General features: G+C 37.4%; 1 protein-coding gene across 2 annotated transcripts in view; it reads left to right on the forward strand.

The window, feature by feature from the left end:
* Positions 1-16,578, forward strand: part of znf385b (zinc finger protein 385B) — a 101,558-nt gene that overhangs the window by 68,458 nt on the left and 16,522 nt on the right. For both annotated transcript variants that reach the window (XM_079463653.1, XM_079463652.1), the window contains exons 3-4: positions 7,034-7,176; positions 15,342-15,452. In XM_079463653.1, coding sequence (XP_079319779.1) covers positions 7,034-7,176; positions 15,342-15,452 — 254 coding nt within the window. The remainder of the gene's footprint in view (positions 1-7,033; positions 7,177-15,341; positions 15,453-16,578) is intronic.

The following is a 16,578-nucleotide window of genomic DNA, read 5'->3' on the forward strand; positions in this document are numbered from 1 at the left end:
CAAACTTCATTGGTTCTGACATGTTACCAAGCATTGTATAACAAGTTGATATATTCAACTGTAAAAATTAGAGACCAATACTGGTTTCAATCTCATTCTATTTCTCACGAAAAACATTTATTTTGCTTCACAACACTTGGACTGGAGGTCTGTTGGCCATTTCTACAAAGAGGGAACATCTGAGAGACAGGTGCAGCTGCCAGCTGCCGGTCATACGCTTTCTTTCTCCTTTCTCATATCGGACTTAAAGGCACGTGGCTGGGTGATGAAACTGAGTTGAAAGAGAAACACTGGACAAGGTTTATTTAAATAATTTTAGTTTCGATTTCAGTCTGTGGCTTTTGTGTGAAATGGCTTGAGGTTGAGTGGCAATACACCATTTATGTCCTTTGCAGCTGCAGCAAGTCTTTGATGGACGGTTTGAGCTATGATTATAAAGAAAGACTCTTCAGTGAATGATAGTCATCTACCCTGAATAACTGACTTTTGAACTCGGTTGCAGTTTTATGTCTGTACACTTTTGTGTGTGTGGATTACGGTATACTTAAACCTAATGTGGCTATGTGATGTGTGATGATTTGACTGTGCTGTTTTTACTGCAGGCCTTTACACGGATAGTTCAGCCAGAATTGAAAATTCTTTCATTGTTTGTTCACTGACATGTAATTCCAAACCTGTATGACTTTCTTTCTTCTGCAGAACACAAAACAATATATAACCACTTTGACATTAGTACACTCCAGTTTATTGGTGCTTATTCTTGTCCCAAAACAGTGTTTGGTTGTCTTTGTATGGGTCCAGTGTATGAAACTTGCGGTGAAGTTGCCTTTTGAGGCACTACAGTGGCTGACACAGGACTAAGATGTTGTTTCTTTGCCGAAAGAGTTAACATATTTAGAAAACGCTCTGTAGAGCAGTTTGTCCGTTTAGGGCTACTGTAGAAACAACATGGCCAATTCAATGCCAAGAAACCTGGTGTGTATGTAGATAGAAATATCTCATTCTAAGGTAATAAAAACATATCGCTTCATTATGTCCATTAGGCCTTTATTCACCTCCGAAGACATAGTTATGTATATAACATTGCAGATTTAAGCCCAGACACATTTCTACCAGACTATTCTCAGAATCTCACTATGAAAGAAGAACTGTGGCTAATGGCTTGTTTTCCTTCAAGATGAAGGAATTGTAGACGTTGTGGGGTGACAATGGCTAGCGGTTTAAGTGGCTTTCAACTACAATATTGCAGGCTTAAACCCTACCAAGATTGATCATTGAGCTGTTAGCATTGTTCCCTCGTGCCGGGCACTTACTCAAAGTTATTCTGGCGGGACTGTGCTGTAATTTGCTTTGGATAAAAGTGCCTTCTAAATAACAAATTAGCTTTTTAGAAAGTATTGTACATAACAATAAATTACAGGTTTCACAGGACACAACATAGTATTGGAAATGTTCTCTGAGGGATGTGAGGTAAGAAACATGTATGGGTTTCTTAACAAGGCATCAGGCAGGAGACTGCTTTTTTGTTGTTAAAAGCCCCCTGTTGTTTACCTGGCTGATGTGGTTCAGCTCGACACTGGATTATTCAGTACGTTTTAACCTCTCCTTTCCTTTTCCTAATGACATGCAGTCTTGCGAGTACCGCCAATTTTGTCAGCATTGTTAGAGGCCATGCCTTGGAAACAGCCACCCGGTGTGATCATTACCTGCATCAACAACTGACTATGTGTGTTTTTTAGAATGCTTTGTGTAAGCGTGGAATGCTCCATTGCCTGTTGGTGGCTGTTTTTGTACCGCTGAAGAGGTAAATGACTACGACGACACACATTTGTCATGCCCATCCTACTTTATCATTGTAAGGAAATGGATTCAAACATGCTAATCAAGGTCCAAATCACAAAGCTCAAAAACATGTAAACCACGTAACTCCTCATCCGCTCACAACTCACAATGCTGCGCTATCACCAACGTTTCCCAGGTAACAGTCATTACTTTCTTAGGTTTCATTCTCCAGATACTGAACTGGTTTTAAGAGATGGTGCTTTTGAATTCATTTGAGTGATTCGTACACATGTCAAATGTCTAATACGCTGGATGACAGCTGAGATGAGACACAAATCGAATATCCCACTTGCTTGTTTAGAGTCTGTGATGTTCTAATACAAGTAAAAATAATATTTGTTCTTTTTCCATTTAAACATGTGTTTGTCATGAACTAAAACGGTCATTGTAGTGTGATGCACTCTCAAAAATAAAGGTTCCTTAAGGATTCAAAGTGTTTATTGTCATATGCCCAAGTTTCCCTGAGCAATGGAATTCTTACTTTGCTGTCCATAATGAATGCCAAGACCGTGCAAAGCTATACACACACGTACACAAACTATACACATACATACATACGTACAATGTAAGAAAAATAATAAGAAGAACTATGCTAAAACATCAAATAAAACTAAACATAGACTGTTGTACTGTAAATGTACAGTATGAAATTATGTTAGAAAAACAATAGTGCAGTATCATGTGCAAATTGAGTGCAAGTACATGATAACTATAGCAGCAGTAATAGTAACAGATGTACAAATTGGATGAGGCCACCTGAGTAATATTAGCAAATATACAATAGTTGTAATAACAGTAATAACATTACAAATGTTCAAGTGAGATGAAACAGCTAAAGGTTCTTTGTTGATCCATATGGTTCAATAAAGAACATCCGTGTGGGGTCTGTCTTTTGCACAAAAGTTTTTTGTTGTAAAAAGAGGAAACATTCTTGTAAGACTGAAAAGTTCTTTGGGGAACCAATAATCTGTTCTTCAATGCCATTGCTGCAAATCCCTTTATAACACCTTAATTTTTAAAGTGATAGTTCACCCAAAACTGAAGAAAGTTGTTAACCGGCCCATTCTCTTGGATTGGTTTTGTGTCCATAAAATAGAAGTGAATGGGTGCCGAAGCTGAACCGTTACCAACTTCATTCTTCTTTATTGTTCTGTGAAAAAATATTAGTTATACAGTTATACACTTAAATGATGAGAATTCTCATCATTTACATTTTTGAGGTGAACTATCCCTTTAAGTGTCTATCACCATGTTTATAGTGGTCATAAGCTAAATCTACAGTGCATCTGTGTACCTGGGTATCACAACAGTACATTTTTGTTAGTCCTCTTAATGCAACGTTGACTCATACAGTTTTCACACATACTCTATGTGTGCTGTTCTGGCCAAACAGAGCTCTCTGGTGCCGAGTGCACATGTGAAGAATGGTAATTACAGCAGACGCTCTCTCACACAGACACACATTTTTTCCTGTCATCAGTTTTAATGGTCGGCCCTGACCACAGTCTTCAAACCCCCGGTAAGTCTGTCCTGAAACGAAGCACGGCTCTTTGTAATGCTCCTCTGGTATTGTTCCCTGCAATTCATCCTGACACTTGAGGTAGAGTATAACAGAGGTAAATTAAAAGAATAGAAAAGCTAGTTTTATGTAAGCCTTTGATGCTTGAGACACACTACATTGGACAGATATTTAAATCGAGTGCGGAATTTCAGTTTCACTAATATAAGGGAATTGCAGGAATAATGACTTCTACGAATCAAGTCAAATGCTGATCCAGAAGAACCCCCAGTTACTACACAAACGTTTGAACAAAATACAACCAGTCGAACATTTATAACCGATTTAAAATGTTCAACAAATTGTATTTGTATGATTTAAACAAAATACTACTTATAAATAAAAATGAAACAGGAAGAGCTTCTGGACCACTGTTTACGTCTTGCAATTTAAATGCATAGTTACTGGCTTCAAAGGGTTGAATAGATGCAAGAAAGAAGAGATAAATTACAAACTAAAATGCAGACATATAAACAATAATATCAGTCTTAATTCAGTATGCCAATATTTTAATGAAGTTATTGCATTGGGTTACTTGGTTATTTTTGAAATGTTGATAATTCTATCAATATGCCAATGAGTGATCTTACATATTAAGTATATGGATACAAAATCCAAAAAATCAAGGGTTAAAGAATGAAATGTGTTCGAGGGTTAAAACCTATGTGGTGAGAAGAGTCATTACCAGAATACATCCCTACATCTGTGATGGTTTCATTAAAGTTCAGAAATAAACAGTGTTTTGCCTCATATGCAGCATGAAAAAGCAGTTGTTTTATTGAAACTGAATGTTCTGCTTGGGCCACAGAGCTTCAAATCAAAACTATGAATTTTGATGCCAGTCGATGGGCCAAGTTCAGTTATTGCATGTGGTTCTCATTACATTCAGCAAATGGGAATAAAATAAGTCTGTTTCTGTGCTCAGATGTCCAGGTAAAAGGGGAGACATCTGTCCACAATGAAGTGTTTGCATTTGTAATACAGTCCGCATCAGTTGTTCTGCAATCAGTAATGGCTCTCAAAGTAGAGTTCTTTTTACGAATAAATTACAAGTCATTTTAGCTTTAATGTTGCTGGTGTTGAAAACGGGACAGGAAAGGAAAACTTAAATATCCTTTCTGAAAATTCTTATCCTAGAAGTTGTTTTTTGTGCACACATCGTATGAATTTATAGAAACAACTGTTCCGTCTCTGTCATCAGAATTAGATTTTGTTTTATAAAAGTGAAAGCAGATTTATGTAACCAAATGATGTCGGTAAGGCCGGCACAACACAAGATCCTAGCTGCTTTTCACCGCTGGCACAGTGTGAGTCAGACCGACTAATCTGCATTCTAAACATTGGGTCAAAACATCACACACCCCGTTTGCAACTATACGCTTCGATTGAAGGGCCATTCGTTGTCCTTAACTTGTTGGACAATTGGAAAAGATGTATCTTATCGGGGCAAAAGTTATTGCTCATATTCAGCATTGCTCCTTTTTTAGTTTGATTCGCATTCACGTGCATTGAGTCTTTTATCTGTTTTTTACCAGACCAACCCATAGGAGCCATTCTAAATCTCCGTGAGGGTTCTTTAGAGACACCAATGACATTAAGAGCAAATGGAGGCTCATGCTGAAATCTATTTCTTTTGAAATGATACATTTGAGAAAAAGACTCAAGTCAGAGATTTCATTACCAACTCATCAGAATCTCTCAAGACCAAATTATCTATCCACATGCTATTGCTTTTTTCTTTAACTATATGTCAGTAATTGTCTTTTTTGTGTCTGTTTCTTGGAGAAATATTAGAGACAAAATTGAACTTACACCTGAGAACTCTTTTATGTATTTTGAGCTAATAAAGAGAGCAGCTCCGCAGCAATTTTCATCTTTAATATCAAATGGTAAAAATGAAATATGTTTTTTCTCTAAAGAGCATAAATGTACTACTCTAGCTTATGATTAAAACAGCTTTATGGTACATTTTACCTCCTGGGTGGCTTTAGAGGCTTGCATATCCCCTGCCATGCTAAAAGCATGCTTGCTTACGGTTGCCATAGGATTTGTTAAACCAGAAATGAGCTCTCTGTTTTTTTACCACACTGATGATATGCCCCTGCTTGACGACTGCAGTGAACTACAACTGGCCTTTTCCCTTTCTGCCCATACATCATTAGATCTCTCCATGCCACATTACATGAGATCCTTTTCTTTTTTCTATCACACATCAGGTTGGACGTTAAAGCAGTAAAAAGTACATGATCCTAATTCCAGTTCAACTACTGTGTTGTGTCAATGAATACGAGACTTTGATAGGTTTTTCGGGTCTTTATTTATGAATTTAAAGCATTTTACAGCATACTTAGTACAAGGTCTACACATAGGCTTTATTGTCTTAAAGGTCATTCATTCAATAGTTCATTCAAAGATACCCTCATGTTGTTCGAAACTCAGTGGAAACTTTGTGGAGCACAAATTAAAATAGTGGAGAAATGTTGTTTGGTTACCAACATTCTTCAAAATATCTTTTGTGTTCTGCAGAACAAGTCTTAAGGATTGGAAAATGACATGAGGGGGAGTAAATGATGACAAAAATCTTCTTTTTATTCGAACTTTTCCTTTAAATTGTCAAAGTTAGTTTTGGTCAAGTTTGTTATTGGCATCGTATAGCAAAGTGTCCACTGGTTGCATCCTTCAGAGTCCAAATGCAGTGAAGCAGATGCAACACAGGTGCTGGATATTTGAAATCCTGCTCACTTAATGTACTGCTTTTTGCATGCTGGGTGACATATTTGGATGCAGCCAACCGCAAGGCCGGCACATCTCTTTGGTGCCAGTCTTTTCTCCCAGTGCGGCTCTACAGCGCTGAGATGTTCCGCTTCATTTAGCCCATGATGAAGAGTTTGCTTTCATTAATCTGGTCACTTTTCTGTACACCCCTGTTTAAATTCCCTGTCCATGCAGCCGTGCAGAAACATTATTTGTCGCAACCTCATGTGTAGACAGGGGAGATTTCTTTGAGAGATGGATTGGTGTTATGAATTTAACTTAGCTATACCAAGAAGATGAATTTTGTATTACTCTTTCCTAGCTCTGGAGAGTTGATGTTTATTTTAAAGGGATACCCAAAAATGTTCTGTCATCATTTATTCACCCTCATGTCATTTCATTCCTCTATTACTTTGTTCTGATGAAAACAAAGAACGATGTTTGGAGGAATTAAAGCTATTTTCAGTACTGGCAAATGAAGTGTCCCAAATATCTTTCTTTGTGTTATACAGAACAAATAAATATAAACAGGTTTGAAATAATCTGAGGGTGTGTAAATGATGACAGAATTTAAATTTTCTGGGTGAACTATCACCTTAGATATTGCTTATTTTAAATAAAAATTCAAATAATATGTAAATTATCTGCATTTTGGGTACATTTAAAGGAATAGTTCACCAAAAACAAATGGTTATACATAGGTATGTGCAAACCCCTGGGATCGAACCCACAACCTTGCGTTGTTATCGCAATGCTCTTTAATGTCTAGAAAAAATGATCTGTGAATTTTTCTTTCTTGTGATTAGGTCAGAGAACATCGACATTACACTTGCGCTCAACATCTTATCATTGACTGTCTCTCTCTCTTTCTCTCTTCAGGAAGTTCCTGTCATAGCAACACGCTCCCCACACTGGTTCGGACTTCTTCTCTAATGATGCAGTCCACTCTGGATATGAAGTCTTTCATGACCTTCCCCATGGAGAGCTCCTCTCCGGTCGGTCTGTTCCCCAATTTCAATACGGTAAGCAAGCCCACTTTCATCTCCCCTCTCTTGGCTTTGTTCCCTTTTAATGTTGGCCTCGTTCCTGTGTGGGTTGACACTGATGGAATTAAGAGCCTGCCGGTTCAGAAAGAAACAGATTGAGTGCGGAGAGCTAATGTTATGTTTCGCGGATATCGTTCATGATGGATTCTTTCACAAGCTGTTGTTGTCGTTGTGAAATGCTACAAAGTGGGCCAGTATCATTATATGGTGGTGTTCAGAAGGGCGCCTTCCGTTTAAAAAAAGTATGAAACATTTATTTATTTTTGTCTTATTTTCTGCATGTGTGAAATAGCAAGATGGTCTGTAACATTTGCCCACATGTGCATTATAAACAGATTTTCTTTTCCATATTACTTTTATACATTTCTTTATTAATGAAGCATTAATTTTCATTAAGTAGTGATGCTTTATATACTTTACACAGTATATATTTTTGTACGCTTACATTAAAAGTTTACGGGTAGTTGACAACTTAATGTGTCCTATGCTGTGACGGCAATATGTAGAAAAACAAACTGTTAATATTAATTTTTTTTTAATTATTAATATTTATATGATCATATAAAATTGCATAAAACAGATTTATCTTCATTGTTAGGTTTTTTACTAAATTTTTGCTGCCACACCAAAGGATAAATTTCATCCTTCTGATGAAAAATAAAACATATTGACAGCCATTCAAAATCCATCTGATTTTAAAGGACTCTTTTAGCATTTAGCGTAGAATAAAAATAATGTTGTAGTGTGCATAATTATACAGTTTGGTGATCTTTATTCTTAGTATGAAGGAGACTTTACTGCTTTAGCATTTAGTTTGACCTCCTATTTTCATTTGTGTTTAACTTTTGTTGTTTTCTTGGTTTTGGTTCTCTTGTACAGCTGCTTTGATGCAATGCAAATTGTAATAGCGCTATAAAAATAGAATTGAACGGAATGAATGAACCAGAAGAAATGTAAATACAAGGAGAGCTGGGTGCTTTTCCATAGTTTCCTTTTTGAAGGAGAGCATGTATGAGCATTTTCAAAGAGTTAGTCTTTTTATTCCCGGCCGAAAACATATTTCAATTTGGATTAAAAATGTATCACTTGCAAGTTTGTGACCCTATTCAGCCTTCAGGTTTTGTGCTGCTTTACAGTGGTTTTATGTCTTTATGTTTTAGCCTTGATACCCAACCAAGGTCAATAGAAGATATTAAATCAGTTCACATTGCAATGTGGTTTTTCATCATATTGGGCTGCATAGGCATGCTTTACGTTCCATTTTGAACATGGCCGAACATTGTGTGTGTTTGCAGAAGTGCCGTCCCTTCAGACATTGATTCCAGCCCCTGGTCCAGCCTCCCAGAATGAGAGGGAGCGAAATCGATTTGAGCTTTTATCTCCCCAAACCCAGGCTGTTGAGCTGATGGCAATGAAGGGAGACACGGAGAAAGAGCTGATGGGATCTGAAATAGAAAGAAAGTCCGTCTGAATTTGGAGCTTGTTTAACTGCTTCTGCCTTTTTTGTTCTACCCAATATCTTTCTACTTCTTTCTTGTCGCCTTCACCACTTTCATTTTATTCTCTCCGCTGCACTGTCCTGTAGTGGCTCGAAAGGAGAGTTTTAATAAAAGCGGTTCGTTTTAGCCTTGTCTCTCATAGCCAGGATTTAATAATCGGCATGAAGTCAAATCCACAGCTCATTCTGTCCAAGAATCAATGACCGACATGCAAAATGTTAATGTGATCAGCGTTTCTGTTCTGCAATTTTCATGCATAATATTCATCAGACGGTGTGCGGTCTGTAGTAGCGCCCAACAGTTTGCGCCGTAAATAAACAAATAACGGGCAGAAGCTGTCATAATTACTGCTCGACTGTTCCTGCAAATCAAGAGATTCTCCATGCTGCAATCATCTCACTGCAGAATTACCGTAATTATACCGTCTCCCTACAAGGCCATCAAATAAATTATTTTCAACTAATGAAGCTAATCACAGTATTCTCTGTCGAGCTTCCATGGAACGCCGTAATTATAGTTAGCCATGCACATGATTTGCAGTTGTTTTCGAGGTATCACTTGATCAGCTGTTGTTTGTTTGTTTGTCTCCGATTTATCTCACCTCTCTATTCTAAATCTCCTGAAATTGACATTTTTGTTTTTCAACTACTATGCAGTACGTTTTGTTATTCAATACAGTATGTTGATAAAATATAGACCCCTCGTTTTAAAAGATTCAAATGATATTAGTGTTAGAAATAATAGAAATCTGTATAGTAAAATTTCAAACGATGTTTAAATGAAGTACCAAACTTTACACCATGCACACCATGTAAATGAAGTCTCTCTCATTAGGCAATTGTTAACTTTGGATTGAATTTTCTTGACATTGTGTAAATAGCAAAGTTACACAAAATAAAGTTTAAATGCTTGAGCTTTATTAAAACAGTTCTTTCCTTTTTTCGTGTGAAATAAACTAAATACAATTTTGGGACCGTACATGAAGTGTCTTTTTACATGAACCCATTTCACAACTGTAAGCTTATAATAAACATTTTGAAGTTGTGCTGTCGGGGACGATTTTGTGGGAAACGTCTGCTTGGCGTCTCACGCCTTTTGCCGAAGTAAAGCCGCGGTCACACTTGACTTTTTCGCTCCATTGACTTCCGTTAATACGCATGCAGAACGGAAACGCAAGCCCGTCCGAAGATATTTGGGATTTCGCTGCATAGCAAAGTTCAAGTTTCTGACCTGCGAATTCACCTCGCGTGATTGCGTTAGACCATTAGAAGATCAAAACTTCACAGCGTGACCTCTAGGTACAGAAATGTTAAAGATGGAAGAATCGCTCCCGCCCACTTTTGCGGCACTTATTACGTATGCTCAAAGTCTAATCTGACCACGGCATTACCTGTCATTTTTGTTTCCAACAGAGATAGTTATATAAATGCAAAAGTTACCGATTGCAGCTTGAAATTACAAGGGTTTTGGAGTAAGGTATTGCATAGGAGGAACTCACCTATGAAAAGAATCCGAAATGAGTGTACAGTATATAACATGCTTTGATTTGAAGTAAGGAGCACGCTGTTTTCATTGTGTCATAAAAACATAGTTGAGCGTATGTGCCCTGACATATGCCTGTCCTGGCAGTCCATCAGAGCCGACTGTTTGTGGAACATCATGAGCAGGTGTCCTTATGTATAATTAGTGCTTCCTCCAGTCCACACGCAGAGCGAGAAACCCGCAGGTCCCAAGCTGCTATTAGCATGAATCTACCAGATTCCTTAACAAGATATCACAGGTCACGGACAGAATGGTCATAATACCAGCAAAATGTAAGCATACTTCTGCAATATTCTTTTGCGACTGTTTACTATTTATTATTTATTTATTAAAAATAAAGACGAACAGTTAAATGTGAAAAGTTGAATTGTGTTACTGCTTTGTTTGTGAAGTAATTACTGGAAGCAGAAATACGTAACCTATGCCTTCCTATATCACCATCTCTGTCTGAAGCAAACATTGTTTTGCAAGTCTCTTGGCTGGTCTTATAAATCGTTATTATGAGATATGAATCACGGTAAGGTGATACTGTATACTTACTTTTTCATTTTTAACCAAACAAAGATTACAGCGTACAGGAAATAAAAAATGAAAACAAAAAGTGCAATAAGAAAGCATTGAGTATCGTGCTGTGGAAAGACGATGATTTTACAAATTGACTTCACACAGAAGTACACTCACTTTTGACATTGAGTCAGGGTCACTCCGCGTATCGTCTATTCAGGCTGATAATAATACAAATGATATAGAGCGGTAAGAGGAAACAGAACAATTTGTCTCATAGAAGTATATTGAATAAAGCTGTGTTGTTGAGGCAGCGTTGGATAAAGAGGAGCTAGCCATCAGTAAGATTGTGATTTTGTGCTTGAGTGGGCCGCGGCGATGAGGAATGATCGCGGTGTGATTACAGCCAGCGCATAGTCACAGCTCGCTCCGTCTCTCTCGGTATGACTGAAATCAATGCGGCCAAAGTCACAACAGACTGAGGCCAGTTTGTGCTCAGCCAGGTGATCTCAGCCATGAAGAGAAGCAGCACATAATCCATCTGCTCGGCTTTCTGTGCTTCAGAGACGCTCTGCGGCCCGGACAAGGTCACAGCTATCAGCTCACTTTAAGATGTTCTAACTGTAGGGACAAGAAAGAAAAAAAGAAAGAAACTTACAGTGATGTGCTAGGAAATGGGACTGCGGGTGGTTTGTTGATATGCCGACTGCAGCTGACACTACTGAAGATATGACACGAGCATAGCGAGATGAAGAACAGTTAACAGAGCTCCTCTCACATCTGTTCCTCATCTCTCCTCTTCCCTGATCCTTATCACGTCAGTAAGAAATTCACTTTCATCATAATCTGCCTTTGTGTCTGTTTGCCTTCATTTCATTTCCCTGCTTGAGTGTGTGCATTGTTTAAGAATCATAGTCCCGGTCATGTTTGTTTATTTGATAGATTTTTTTATAATGAAGGAATAAAGGTGAATTGCAGCGAGCTTTAATTTGAAATCATTCGACGGTGACTGAGGTCTCTTCCTCTCAGGATAATGTGATTAACAAGCCCTGACTGACAGGTTAAGTCACTCTCAGTGGCATACTAAAAATCTGAAGGGGAAAGCATGAGACTGGCTCATCCAAAAACGGAGATGTACAGTATATGTTTATTACACAAAATGTAATATACCTTTATTTTAGTTTAGGTAGATACTTATATAAATTTATATTTAGATGGCTCATGAAAGTTGCAACTATATTACTAATACATAGTACATAGTGTATATACTAGTATACTTAATACCTAAACTGTGTATTTATATGTAAGTTCATTATAAGCATACTTAGATTTTTAAGTATACTTTAAGTAGTGTACTAATATGAATGTACTAGACGTATGCTTATACGTGTACTATTTCAAAACTACTTGAAACTGAATTGGCACGCTTTTTAGTTTATAAAAGTATACTTTATTTGTGTAACAATAATAACCTTTTAGTACACAACTTATTATCTAAGTAAACTAATAGTTTAGTATTTTTTGTACCGCAAGCAATTTTTTCTTTAAGTGAGATAAACATCATATCTACAGTTTATTATTTCTATATCAAATGTTCATATTTAGGTATTCATTTTTCTACTTGAAATATACATTTGTCCTTTAAGTATATTTTAAGAACGTTAAATCTTATCATTGTGTACAAAGAAGATCATGTTTTAGTTCAACACACACATTTTCTGACTTGTACTCTGACTGTATAAACTTAACCATGGAAGTTTATAAGACAGTATGTGAAACTGTGTGAAAATTGTATTTAATTGGAGACTAAATACTAAATAAAACTACAAGCCAAGTATACTTTAGTTACCTTATTATACTGGTATTTAATATAATAATAATAAAGAACATCTTGATCAAAAGACTGTGTACAAGTAAAGGCCAAATATTTATTTCTGTCATCAAATCGGGCCATTTTCAGTATATGTGTGAAAGGTATCTAAAAAGTGGACTGAAAGTATACTATCTTTTTATCGTTTAAAATAAGTATGCTGTACTAATTGTACACTTATACTATACGAGATACATCCCTGTATCGGGTATACTCGTGATCAGAACTGAGATTTTAATTACAGGTTACTGCTGTTCAGAATCACGCACGACAGGCAATGCTTAAGAGTTGACAGATTCCCTCTGTACAGTCACGTTTTGAGTTTCTGTAAAGAACGGGGGGCATTTGCCGTGCCGTAGAGCTAGTGGCTGAACGACAGGGAATGCATTAGTGACCTGCAGAGGTTGTGAATGGATGGCTGCTCATCCTTTCTGATGTTCTCTAATCCAATAGAGGGAGAGGGCTGTATTCTTATCTAAAGTCAGCCTCTTATGATGCTTTTACACTCGAGATTGTGGCGCAGACCCAAGTCCATTTGATTTCAGAGATCAGTTTGTTTGGTGGGTGTGAAAGCAGTTTTTACAGCTCTAGGACTCCACTGGTGCCATTCAGTCTGTAAGCTGGACTTTCTGATTGAAGTGAGATGTTATTTGTGTCAGCAGACAGTGTTTTTACAATTAAAGTGCATCTAGCACAAATCATTTCAGTGACAAAACAAAAAAAAAAGTATAATGTACACTAATGATTACGAATACATCTGAAAAAAGCTGAAATCGATCTTGGGTTTGAATCAGGCGGCTGTAAAAATGAATTCTTGGTCAGGGTGGAATTAAAGGGTAGTTGACCCAAAACTACAAATTCACCCTCAAGTTGTTCAAAACCTGTATTTGACGCTTTATTTTGTGGAAAACAAAAAGAAGATATTTTGAGAAATGTACAAAATATGGGACACAGGATTGGTTCACCCAAAAATGAAGATTCTGTAATCGTATACGTTTATTTATTTTAATGAAAGATTACAGAGAAAGATACTTGGCAGAATGCTTGTAACCAAACATTTCTTGGCCACCGTTGACTACCATAGTAGGAAGAATTATAATAGTAGTCAAAAGTGCCCCGGAACTGTTTGCTTTCCTATATTTCCTATAATATATTTATAAAGCAATTTGTCCTACTATGGTATTCAATGGTGGCCAAGAACTGTTTGGTTACAAGCATTCTTCCAAATGTCCTCTCCTCTGTGTTCATCAGACTTGAGGGTTTGCATCAATTCCACAATTTAACATTACCTGCAATTTTATGTTTTAAACAGAGATGGTGCTTTTATAGATGAAGTCCTTTAGAGTAAGTCAAGGCTTTGGAGGTACATGAATCCATCCGGCGTGGTGAAATAATGGTTGTAAATTCTTAATGGGCAGAGCTGGTAGGAAATCTTATCAGGAGCAAACATGTTTCCCTGTCTAGTGATCACTCACTCCTGTTTACCAAAGCTCATCAGTTATTCAGAGCTAATCAGCCTGAAATACAAGCATCTGTAAACAGCTCTGGTTTGTGTGTGTGTGTGTGTGTGTGTGCAGCGCGCATGCGTTTGTGTGTGTTAGAGGGTGAGAGAGCGAGTTGTCGTGAGAGTAGATGACCTCTACCACATCGCCCAAAGTCTCTCTCATTCTCTTTCTGTCTCTCTCTGTTGGCCTCTGACCGCTTGTGAATTCATGCTGAACTTCTCTATGGACGCACTCCATTTGTTTCATGCAAAGTATGCCAGGATAGTGTCACACATTCAATTTTTTACTTTTTCACCACATGATCTTGCATTTTACTCGGTTTGTCTGTCAAGTGAGTTTTAAAATGTTTTCCTGCAAAAAATGGAACGGCTGTGAGAATGTGAAATGGTTAGATGACTTGGAGGCAAACCCAGAAGTCCGTTCTTCTGCCAGAGTTTCATGCTTGAGGAGCACAGAAAAGCTCTACGTAATATTGATGGATTCTGCACAAGGCGTATTTGAGAGGTTGTTCAGTTTTGTCCATTTATTTAATACTGAAATAATATGCTCCAGTGTTTTCATTGCGGTTGTGAGTGTGTGCAATATGCACGCTACGCATTGTTTGTAAAACATGGACTGTAATGTACAAATGTATATATTATATGTATATATTAGGTATAAGCTGAATTTACCTTTGTTACTGCTTTCACATTCCCCTGCACATGATTTAAAAAAACAGATTTTTTAACAGGCTTCAGACAATTTTACGCCTAAAACAGTTTCACTGCGTAGAGCATCTGTGTCGTCTCAAAAATGTTAACACAGCACATATGCTGAGATATTGTTAGACTGCGGTATTAAAATGTATTTATATTGCCAATGGTTTACTTAACTTGCTTTGATTGAATGTGTTTATTTCAATTAAGAATAAGTTGATGGTTTAAATCTAAATGCTGGAAGCTTTCGTTTGCTGATTTGGCAGGTCGTCTTTACACGTTCATCTTTTCGGTTGACTAATCCGAGTATCTATTTCTATCAGGAGGAGCCCAGGAGACCAGCTAGACCATTGATTCTCACCATTAAACAGCTGTCCCGCCTACAGCTCCAAATGCTTATTACTCTCATTTCCCCCCAGCGTTCAGGGTCACAGAGACCGTGTGTGTCCTATCTCACTAACTCTCTGGCTGTCTCTCTAACTCACCCTACTTTTCTAAAAGTGTCCCTCCGCTGTTTGTCTTCCAGATGGACCCAGTCCAGAAAGCGGTAATCAACCACACATTTGGAGTCTCCATCCCTCCCAAGAAAAAGCAAGTTATTTCGTGCAACATCTGTCAGCTCCGCTTTAACTCAGATGTGAGTAAAAAACAAACATTTCTCGGTTGTATGTTTACATGGGGTGGTGTGAATGTTTTTGTGTCGGGGTGTGTGCGTGTTGTGGGTCTTCCAGCGTATTCTTTTTCTCTCACAAGCATGAAGAAATGTGATCTTTGCCCAGTCAGTTTTGTGTAGCAGTAGCTTTTTAGTTCTGTGTTTCGTGTTACAAACTACAGCTGATTAAGATAAGCCCCGGTTTAGCCGTTTGGGGTGCGAGTGGCAACACTCTTCATTACTCACACACACTGAGGTAATAAGTTATGGTCACATTTTAGCAAAGTCACTGCCAGTTCTGCCCTCAGCCAGGTTTTAATGAAGTTTTTCAGTCATCGCTGATGAGGAACACGCTGGCTCATTTGTATTGTTTCTTTATAGCAAGTGTTTAATTTGCTGTTTGTCTGTCATTCACTCGTTTCCCTTACGTGTCAATTGCACCCAATTGTCTTTATTCAGTTTATGATTCAGTTTCCCTTCGAAATATGATTATCTGATATTGTTATGTGTGTTTAAAAATAAGGTTTATGAATAACGTTTTGCATCGAGCATTGCTTTTTAAAACAAGATACGCTTTTTAAAAAATAAAGTTCTTGTTATGACGTTCAGTTTCATTAACAGCGATTGATCTGCACCCACTATTAAATGCATTTGTTTGTATCTACTGAATACAAACAGTCCCACGTAAGAGGTCATGAAATAAGAACTTTATTTTACATTGTCGTCGCTGGTCCTGGCAGTGCAGTGTAGTGTGATTTCTGAACAGGTGACTCGTATGAATCAATTCTCTCCTTTGAAATTGTTTGAAAGAGTCACGATTCATTATATTTAGTATATCTTCAGTATAGATTCAGTTTACTTTGCAAAATGTTTACTTTTCGAGATTGAAATCAGCAATATGCTATTATTTACGTTTAGTATTTTTGTTTAGAATAAAAGTAGGACTAATATGACGAATGAATACACAAATGAGCAATTTGATTATTCGCTTGAATCGTTATTGGAACTGGAATCAGAATCGTTCAATACAATCTCACAGTTTTTTGTAACTAATTTTCGTGGTGGCTTATTCGTATGAATTGTACGATCTTATTTGCTCGTTTTAGTACGA

This window comes from Barbatula barbatula, assembly GCF_947034865.1.
Source record: "Barbatula barbatula genome assembly, chromosome: 9".
Lineage (NCBI taxonomy): Eukaryota > Metazoa > Chordata > Actinopteri > Cypriniformes > Nemacheilidae > Barbatula > Barbatula barbatula.